The following is a 10,751-nucleotide window of genomic DNA, read 5'->3' on the forward strand; positions in this document are numbered from 1 at the left end:
CCTCGAACCTCGACACATCACCTGATGATACTTTAAAAGTTTTCCTTGTAAAAGACAGTTGTTGTACCACTCAGAGATGTTGTTTCCTTCCTCAGTTAAAAAAACATTCCACGTCGTTAGTTTTCTTCTCCGCCGATGGTCATCAGCATACATAAATAGCTTGTTTTGATCAGTGGAGAAATGTAGATCCTTTTGGAAAACATTCCAAAGAAGAGGCCCGAGAATACTTTATTATTATTGTACTTTACCACGATGAATAAAAGCAACCCTTTTTACGACAAAACATTTAAGTAATTAAACTTGAAAAAGGCGCGATGTTCGGGAGGTCTTCCTAACAGAAGTTCGCATCTCGGTTTATCCCAGGCCTTGGTGGCTGGTCCACATGGAGGTAAATCTAGGATTTTATTATATATAGATTGAGAATTTTATGCGATAGACCTTGCAAATAGCTATATTTCACATGTGAAGAAAGTGATACGTCCAAACAGCTTCTCGTATAGCATTCTTCAAAAGTGAAAAATAAACCAATCACCGTCTAGAGTAGAATCACTTAGCCAATCGGAACAAAGCATTCAAATAGTTTCCGATATATAAGCGCATAACATGTTATGTTAAGGTTAGGTTATGTGAGATGAGCTGAGGTGAGGTGAGGTGAGGTGAGGTTAGGTTAGGTTAGGTTAGGTTAGGTTAGGTTAGGTTAAGTTAGATTAGATTAGATTAGATTAGGTTATGTTATGTTATGTTATGTTATGTTATGTTATGTTATGTTATCAGCGTGTAGAATCAAACATCACAGTATTCCAACGGTTGCACGGATGGATCATTGCTATACCCAGTAAACAACAGAAGGCCAATAATGGAAATTTGTTGTACTCCAATTTGAAGGATTAATTTTTTTGTTTATATCTGATGTGCCGTTGTTACAGGAAGTGACCTTACATCGGTTAGATAGATTTCAGTCTCAAACCATTCATAAAATGCAGACTTAGGAGCAAGGGTGGCACAGTCGGTTAGTCCGTGGCCTTGGTGCAAGAGGTGCAGAGTTCGATTCCCGGATCTCGCATCCTGGTTTCGACTCCTTTTCTTTCCGTGTAGCTAGTAGCTTTAAATACCCGTAAAACGAAGCACTGATGGAGAGGGGGAGTAAAATGAGCGCACCGTCGACCTAAGGTTTGTCAGTTTAATTACTGTTACGAGTTATCGACGTTAAATAGGTCTACTTTACTTTACTTTACTTTACTTTTTTTTCGGGTATTTGCCAAGAACAGTCTAATAAAGAACATATTTAAAGAAGAAAAAACGTTTGATAGTAGAACATGAATTTTTTTTGGAAAACAGTTCCGTACTGGGTGTATTTTACCCAAGGTGAGGACTTCAAGCTAACAACGGAACTGTCCCAAAAAGTGCACTATTCCCACAACCAGGGAATCAAAGACGGCGTAAATGAAGCAATGCTGCTTATGTAAATAAAAGAAGCCTTATTTTCAAAATAAAATTTTGTGTCTTTGAAGTAACCAAGACTTAATTCTGTATGAATGTGATTCGAATTTTTAACGCGAAAACAGTAAAAAAAGCTTAAGCCCATTTCAAGACCTTGCTGACGCGTAAACAAGCACGGTGAACCCATTTTTTTTGTTGCATTTTTTTAATGTTCATATCATGAATGTTAATTATTCCAAGTTTCCAAAAAAGTTTGATAGTAGAACAATTTCAAGGGAATCACCTTAATTACTGATACGCTATCTAGAAATTTCAAGTTAATGTTAGGTGAAGATGAGATGCATAGTTTCTACGTACAAATAACGGAAAAATGCATTAAACTTCTGCTTATCTATATTCCTGAGCTAAGGTTCAGTTAACCCATTCAAGCCATCTCAGGAAGCTCCTTGTTGCTTTTAGCCTTGAGTTTGGTTCATTCACGCATCCCTTAGGGGCTTTTTAAATTTCTCTTCTGTCGTTCTCTGTTTTTGTTTTTGTTTTTTCTTTATTTTGGTGTGTGTGTGTGGGTGTGTGTGTGGATATACTATGTTCCATCCAATATTCTATCAGCAATTTGCGTGACAGTGTCTCAGTTTTCATTAGACCGTCGCGATAGATACTGGGAAATAAGGTCTCTCGAGATCATGCTGTTCCATAGCATTTGAATTTTCCGAGTGTGTGGTACCCTTGCTCTCCTGTGTGTCCAGTATCTCCAAACCTGAGCTGTTTAACTGGAAGCTTTTGCTTGTCAGTGAGGAGACCGCTGTCTTCACGCCAGACATTGTCATTCTTATCACAGTTACAAACATCGCTTAGTTTTGCACAGGATATAGGCTGGTCACATGTGCATTTGGTATCACCAGGCGACCTTCCACCCCAGTATGTCATCTTTGTTGAGTCACGTGATACCCACCATCCATAAGAATCATTGTTGAACCACAAAACCGAACCGTAACACTCATACCTAATAAATTGTTCACAATGCGCTGAAACTGTGGCGAGATTTGCAAGCTGAGACAGACTCGCTCCGGTGTAATGAATATCACGTGAGTAACGCCCTTTTTCTTCATATCCCTGGACACTTGTTCTGCTTTCACTGTCGTGACTGATGACTGTCACACCAACTCCATTCTTTTCAGTCATGTTGCAAGCGACGTCAAATGGTGTCAAGTTTCCTTCAACAAAAGGATGGATGGTGTAAACTCCACTCTCTGCTGCAGGATCCAGTTGTTTTAAATGGCTGCAGGATTTTGCTGAAGAGTAGATCATAAAATATCACAGACATGTCAGACACACTCACCTGGTAACTTCGTTATTTTTATTCATTAAGGTCAAGCGACGCAAGGCGTTCTGTAGGACATCTGTTAATTACCCAAACTACGAGCTATTTGACCCATTTGTAGATAGCAGTTTGAATTCAGTGAGGTGTGAGAAAGTCGGAGCCCCAATAGATGGATACTGTTTGCAAGAAAAAAATACCATTGAGCCAAAATTTTTCTCTAGTTCCAAATGGTACATGTAGTATGCCAGCGGCATTTTTTTTGAAACCGTTAAGTGTAGACCACATACATACATACTTAATTGACCACGCCCCATTGGGGCATTTCAGGGCCAATGAAACACAATCACGACAGAACGGAACATTCAACAACAACTGTTAACCACCAATAATCGAATTTGAATTCGATGAAACAAAATTCTCCAAATTCTTATGCAATCGAGCACTTACATTTAAAAGTTTGGATACATCACAAATGATGAAATAAAATGAAACTAAGTGAAGATGGGCTGGACATGTGGCACATAGGGCACCAAAGTATGGAAAAAATAAACAGAGGCAGACCTCCAGGAAGATGGAAGGATGAAATTGACCAGTTCAATAGGCATCCCACATGGAAGAGAGAGACACACAAGACAGAAAGACTTGGAAAAATCATACATAGGACTTTGTTCAGAAGTGAAAGACTAATAGGCTATTAATGACGACGATGATGAGTACAAAAATAAGTAAGTAAGTACAAGAGTGAATCTAATTCACTCTTGGTAAGTAAATAAATAAATAGACAAGTAAATAAATACGTACATATATATAAAAGCAAGCAAAAACGGGGCTCTCATCTTTACCACACACCCTAAAATAACATGACGCGATTGGCTGAATTGAATTTGACTGCGGATAAACCTCAGAAAATGTTTCGCAATCCACAGGAATTACACGAGGGCCGTAACGAAAGAAAGCAATATTTGGTATATTTGTGGCTTCGTCGTAGGTTTAAAAGCAAAAGAAATATGATATCGATCCTATTTATTTACCGATATCTGCATTCTCTGAAAAGTTTCTGTTATCGTAAAACTTGTTTTGCTTACGTATTTATATAACATGAACTGACGTTTACCTATCTCGCATTGAATTCCCGCAAAGGAACTGTTGGTACAAAGGCACCGAAATCCTTTACTAGTAAATCCGGCTTGACAAGTTCCACCATTTAGACACGGGCTGCTGCTGCAGGGATTCTGAAATTAAAGTCCAATGCTACTGCTAAGAAGCCCGGAATCGAATATTTGAGATGATTCATGAGTCATATACCTCAAAATCCATGCAACTGAAGAATGTGTGACTGATTCTTTGTTGATTATATGTTGAACACTCGGAAGAGACGATAACGAAGTGCCAACTAATATTTGAAAAGGAAATTGATAATATTTGTCTGCAATGTTTGTAAGATGACAAAAAAACGTAGGACTTGAATTGCTGTAGTATGTTAGCGTACGTTTAAACAAAAAGCTCCATTGAGAATCGATTTATCCAAAACAAATCGCCAGAAATTAAAGAATGCAATATCGCTGTATTTATATTTTCATGCATTTATGATAGACTTTGATCTATAGAAAACTACATTTCTCTATCTTTTATGATTATTCAAGCACATCTTAACTAAACCATAGTTAAAGTGAGGCAAGACTGAAAAATGTACCATCTACTGCAACCACTTTTACCTCAATTTCCAAGTAAGTGTGACCTTTCTTACTACTCAGGGTAGAGTCTTTTGGAGCAGTGGTATTGTTCAATTCGCAAGTCAGCTTTCCTCCTGTTAAGGGCCCCATATTAATAGAGACACAGTCAGGGTGCAGATAGCAGTTGACTCTACAGCTTCCTTCATTCGGTACCTCTTCTCTACTGATCACGTGATCTCCCATGGCCATGTTTGGTATTGGCTCTTTAAAGATGATGATGCGGTCGCCGTTTGCTGTTGAACACGTTATGAATTACTGACCAATTTTAACTGATGTGTTTTTCTAATGTATACCCGCAATATTGTTATTAAATCGACCATTAGAGTCTTTTACATAAAACTCGGGACGTCTCAACAGGAGCCTTCGGTTATTTAAAGATTTGCGTTTTGAATTTCAGGTGGCTTAGTTAAGAACTGAAACACATCTACTGTGTTTGCTCATGCTCGTACAAACCGAGGCGAGTTTGCGATAATTCGATCGTATCAACTCGTGTGGGTAAAACCACATTTTCCTGATTCAAATTCAGCTGCCTTGTTTTCACAATTTGCGATAATTTAAAAGTTACTACCAGCTCAATAATAATTCTGGGATATCAAAATTCACTTACGTTTAAACTATTCTCTAGAATATCGTCATCTGCATCTTCTCACCATATTTTGAGCCCCATTTTGAGCACAGAATTCAATAAAGAAACTTGAATTTTAGCAAGTAAGTGGAAGTAATAAACTTCACTTAACAAACGCAAACAGTTGTCGTACTGAGGAGGGATGCTGGTAGCCGTCTTTCTGAGGACAACCCAAAGGCTACTCGAGATCTTTCATACAGATCTTTTTTCCCTTTCAGTGAAACATTGAGCAGCATGCAGAGCCAGATTTACTTAAGGACTCGGTAAAGGAAAATAAGGTGTCCTCGGTCATTTGAAGATTTGTGTTTTGTATTTCAGTTGGCTTAATTCGGCATGAAGTGATTTTTTTTTTTTAACCTATGGCAAAATTACGCCTTCAAAATCAAAGACTTGTTAACTAAACCAATAAATCGACCCGGCCTGCTTGAACGATCGAGAAATTATATCGAAAGTGATCGTTTGGGAGACGGCACTTGAGAATATACAGAAGGAAAATAATTCTGCTAATGTTCAATGCAGTGTACAAAATGGGGCTCAAAAGAGAACGATTTTCTAAATAATAGTTTAACATGTGTAAGTAAGTTTATGTATCATTGAATTATTTCTGCAGGAAAATGTGGTACGACAATGGCTGTTACTCCAAACGGCAACAATAAGAGTTGAGTCGTCCGGATATTTAAACAACGCTGGCTGATTATCTGTGAACTTAAGAGTCCCTGCCCGTAATTATCAAACACAACTCGGCAAGGGTCGAAAATTCGATTTCGCTCATATTTTTATGGTAGACAGGCTAGGGCATGACAAAAACTACTGGATAGTTTTTTCGGCAAAATATCCTTTTATTTCAAAGAAATATGCAAATTATCAAATTCCGTTAAAATCGCCATGTCACGCACTATTTTATTAAACAACTTTGAGAGTCTCGCATGGAAAACAACATTATTGTTCTGTCTTTAGAACACTCAAATATTTTTGTGCAATGTTTAAATGTGTGCTTGGTCGATTTTAGTGAATGTTGTGCTGTTGTTTTGGGTGGAAAATAATTAAATTTCGAAGACATGTATTTCATTCACTTAAAAGTACTTCGTAAATATAATTAATTTTCATCATGTGCGAAACCTTCAAATGGATTAAGCTTCTGATGGTTGAATCGCCGAAGAATGTTCTACAGATTCCTGTAAAAATTTCTTTGGGCAAATGATTGTGAGCGACGCCAGAGCTTTTCAAAGTACGTTAAAAATGCAAATATTTGCCCTTCGTCGTCAAATATCAATTGACGGGTTACACTGATAACAGTTGATCGGTGAGTAGGTGAAGTCTGTCGAGTCATACATCACCATTACGAAATGTCACGTTAACTGCTCGTTTTTACCACAATCTTTCTTTTTTCTTAACCGATCGGTAACCTGTTGGTTAGCTGTCGGTAGACTGTCGGTAAGCTGTCGGCCGACAGTTGACCGACAGTCGGCCGACAGGATTTTTGGGGAGCTCTTCTTCACAATTACCCGTAAATCTTAGCATGCGCCACATGACTTGACCCATATTAAGTTGAAATAGACACAGAGATAATAATTTCGAAATTTTCTAACCTTATTGGCAGTAAGAGACAGGTCCATAGGCCGATTTAATGTGTTTCTTCCACGATTCGTCGCCTTTAAGCGGTCAAAGTTTGCTTCTGTTTAGACAACGTCTAATGCACATCGCCAACTGTCAACGTAATCAGTGGTCGAATATCATGAATCTGTGATCTTCTTTCGCGGCATATAATCATCACTGCATCTACCTAAGTCAACAGCTGCTAAGCAATTCGTGGATAGTTGTTTGCGTTGTACGTACTACACCAAGTTGACCAAAATATTACATTTGATTGCGACCTTTTACCTTTGCTCCCGAGAGTGTCGGCGCCCGAAGCACAATCTTGCAGCGTTCGTTATTTGGTCGTCACGCAATGCTATTATTTTAGTAGGTAGCTACACCGGTAGGGGTATATAGTAATAATAACAATAAAAAAATCAAACAAATAAAAAAAATGTAAAACAAATATAAATATTTGATTTCGATATATTCGTATTTTGCTTTCCATATTTTGTATTGGGCACTCTAACACTGCCACGCGCCTTACCGTGGCCACCCAACAAACATTTTTTTCAAGTTAGCCAATCAGTGTGAGCGGATTTGATTGACAGACAAGCCTCCATTTGGTTCTTGCGCGTTGAAACTTTCTATGGAGGTTTGTGTCTGTCAATCAAATTCGCGTATCTTGATCAGTAGCTAACTTGTAAAAATGTTTGTTGGGTGGCCACGGTATGGCGCGTCGCACTGTAAAATAAGTGAAACAATTTGTTGAATGTTCATCCGTTTTTAGTCTGGGCTAGCGTGCAGTTCTTTGATTGGCTACGCTACTATCTATTCTGTGATACATAGTATTTAGTGTAGCAGCTAACAAAATTAATGACGGCCGCCTCTTGCCGTTCTCAAAGTGTCTGTGAAGAGGATTTAGATAAAGTTTTCAACCACTAGTTGATTTATGCTAAAAGGGAATGAGACGAAGACCCCTGAAACCCGCCCCGAAAGAGCTCTAACACAGTAAAGCTTAAGCGTTTTTATCTCGAAGAAAACGAAGCAAAATATTTTCGCCCACACTAACGTTTAATTTTCCTATTGGTTTCATCTGCCCAAACTAAAACGTTGGAAAACGATAAGAACGAGTTGGACCTAGGATTGTGCATATGTGAAATAAATGTTCAGTTAATACCACTACATTCACAAAGAAGTCCCACCACGCGCTAGCTCTTCCCGGTCTAGTCCAATGTCTCCTTTGTCTTTCGTATGACTTTCCTTCGCTATCTCTATATCTCTTCGTGCCATAAGGCACCTAAGGCTTTGACATTCTCTTTCCATCCACTTCGGTTTGCTGCTAAAGCTCTGACAGTCGTCCATGATTGCCACCCAGCTACTCGTCTTTCGTCTTCAACCATTCTCCTCCATGTTGTTTTTGGTCGACCTGGTCTCCTCCTCCCCTCTGGCCTCCACTCCAATGCTGTAACACAGTGCTCCTCTCTGTTCTTCCTCAATATATGCCCGATCCAATTCCATCTTCGGCGTCTGATCTCATCACTCGTTCTTTTCACTCCTGTGGTCTCCTGGATTTGTTGGTGCGAGATGGTCCGTGGCCATCTTATTCTCAGTATGCGTTTCATGCATTTGTATTGGAAAGCGTCCAGCTTCTTTGCTTCTGTTTTCGTGAGTTTCCAAGCTTCGCAGCCATACATCAAAACTGCTCTGACAATTGTTTTGAACAATTGAACTTTCGTCTTCCTGCTAATTTCGTTACAGTCCCAAATTCTTCGCAACCTGTAGACAGTTCGTCTAGCTTTACTTAGTCTCTGTTGAATGTCTTTGGTCGCCACGCCTTCTTTATCCAGCAGTGCACCTAGGTACTAGGTTTCCTTCATCAGCTCTGAATTGTTATGGCGGAATCTCACAAAACGCTTCAGGCATTAATTTGTGACATTTTGTTTCCGTGCGGAGATCGGGTGACTTCGAACGCGTAAGAAAAACTGCAAATTGGGGAGAGGCTTGTGAAGATTTGTCAGTTTTAAAAAAATGTCTGTTGTCGACCGCGCGCAAGATGATTCGTTTGGTACCGGGGTTGGGTAACGGTATGATTACCGGTATGTTGCGAAAAGCAATATGCCACGTCAATATTCTAACATGGCCCCAAGGCTTTCAGGACAAACATTCATATTTGGTGTTGTCTTCTTTGTATCCAGTCTCTTTCGGGAATTTAGAGACAAAAGACACTTTAAAAAGTTACAAAATAATTATCCCTAAAGCCTCAGAGCAAATAAGAATATTGATATATCGAACGTGGCCTATTTGAGTAAAAAAAAACTTTGCAAAAGACGCACAAAAGTCTCCGACTGTCGCGAGAGTATTCGAAAACAAATTCTGCGAAGTTGAAAAAAAGACTAACGACTTCTTTTTGTGTTTGCACTGTTTGGTTTTGTGGAAGCTGCTTTTGCACAGCGCGGAAAGACCTAGGAACGAGTTTAAGCCGAAAGTGTTACGCAATGTAGGTAGCGGGTCGCGTAAGAGATGACAACAGGAGACAACTCAGAAGACAAAGGGAATAAAGTCATTCTTTATATTCTTTTATTTACTCTCTTCCCACTCAACAAGATTTTGTGCTCAAAATGGTTACGTATATATCAGGATAGAAATTGCCCTAGCCCTACCCTCTAGGCTGGGATGACAGCATTGCGTGACAAACAAATGACGAACCGCTGCAAAGTATTCAAGGTCAAGCAGCAATCGTTCAGATGTGGTAGTATTTTGGCGCTGTGCGAAGTAAGCAACTATCCACAAATGACTCAGCCGTTGCTGAGTTAGATGCAGTGGCGATCAGATGCGCCGAAATATGGTATTTGACCATTAAATACGATGACAGTTGGCGATGTACATCAGACATTGTGCAAACAGAAGGAAACTGTACTGCTTTATATGTGCCGAATGGCGGGAAAAACACGTTAAATCGGCTTTTGGATCTACCTTATGCAGCAAATAAGGTTAAAACATTTCGAAATTATCATCTCTGTGTCTATTTCAACTTAATATGGGTCAAGTCATGTGGCGCATGCTAAAATATATGGGTAACCAGTCAATTGATATTTGACGACGGAAGGGCAAATATATGCATATTTAACGTACTTTGAAAAGCTCTCGCGTCGCTCACAATCATTTGCCCAAAGAAATTTTTACAGGAATCTGTAGACCATTCTTCTACGATTCAACCAGCAGAAGCTCAGTCCATTTGAAGGTTTCGCACATGATGAAAATTAACTATATTTACGAAGTACTTTTAAGTGAATGAAATACATGTCTTCGAAATTTAATCATTTTCCACCCAAAACGACCGCACAACATTCACTAAAATCGACCAAGCACACATTTAAACATTGCACAAAAATATTTGAGTGTTCTAAAGACGGACGAATAATGTCGTTTTGCATGCGAGACTCTCAAAGTTGTTTAATAAAATGGTGCGTGACATGGCGATTTTAACGGAATTTGGTAATTTGCATATTTCTCTCAACTGAAAGGATATTTTGCCGAAAAAACTGTCCAGTAGTTATTGTTATGCCCTAGCCTATCTACCATGAAAATATGAGCCAAATCGAATTTTCGATCCTTGCCGCGAAATTAAGAATTTGTCTGATTTTTACAGGCAGCCACTCTTAAGGACGTTCGCGCTAATTGTTTGTGCTCAACGTTACTGCGCATGTAACGCGACTGTAATATGTCACGCATTACTTTGAGCATTAGTGAAGTTGAGGTTTTAAAACCTTTGCAAAAAGCGTGGACGGTAAGTCTTGCACAGCGTTGGATCAGAGAAGATCGTGATCAGTCAAAATTGATTTAAAATATTTATGAAAGTAGACTACTGCACGACTGATATTCGCGAGGTTTTATCAGTCGTGCACTAGTCTACTTGACTTTCATACAAATTTTTCAAGCATCAGTTAAAATAACATGGCGACAAAAACGCCGAGGAAAAAATTACAGGCCGGCAAAAGAATGGCACATTTATTTCCGAATCATCATGAAACTTCAAAGAGAAGTGAGCGGGAGG

General features: G+C 39.1%; 1 protein-coding gene across 1 annotated transcript in view; it reads right to left on the minus strand.

The window, feature by feature from the left end:
* Window positions 1-1,646: 1,646 nt before the first annotated feature.
* LOC137991861 (contactin-associated protein-like 2) overlaps window positions 1,647-10,751 on the minus strand; it is a 12,441-nt gene continuing 3,336 nt past the window's right edge. The window contains exons 3-5 of the mRNA XM_068836897.1: window positions 4,477-4,727; window positions 3,876-3,993; window positions 1,647-2,732 (exon numbers count right to left, since the gene is read on the minus strand). Coding sequence (XP_068692998.1) covers window positions 2,122-2,732; window positions 3,876-3,993; window positions 4,477-4,727 — 980 coding nt within the window. The 3' untranslated portion in view covers window positions 1,647-2,121. The remainder of the gene's footprint in view (window positions 2,733-3,875; window positions 3,994-4,476; window positions 4,728-10,751) is intronic.

Source organism: Montipora foliosa, chromosome 1 (assembly GCF_036669935.1).
Source record: "Montipora foliosa isolate CH-2021 chromosome 1, ASM3666993v2, whole genome shotgun sequence".
NCBI lineage: Eukaryota > Metazoa > Cnidaria > Anthozoa > Scleractinia > Acroporidae > Montipora > Montipora foliosa.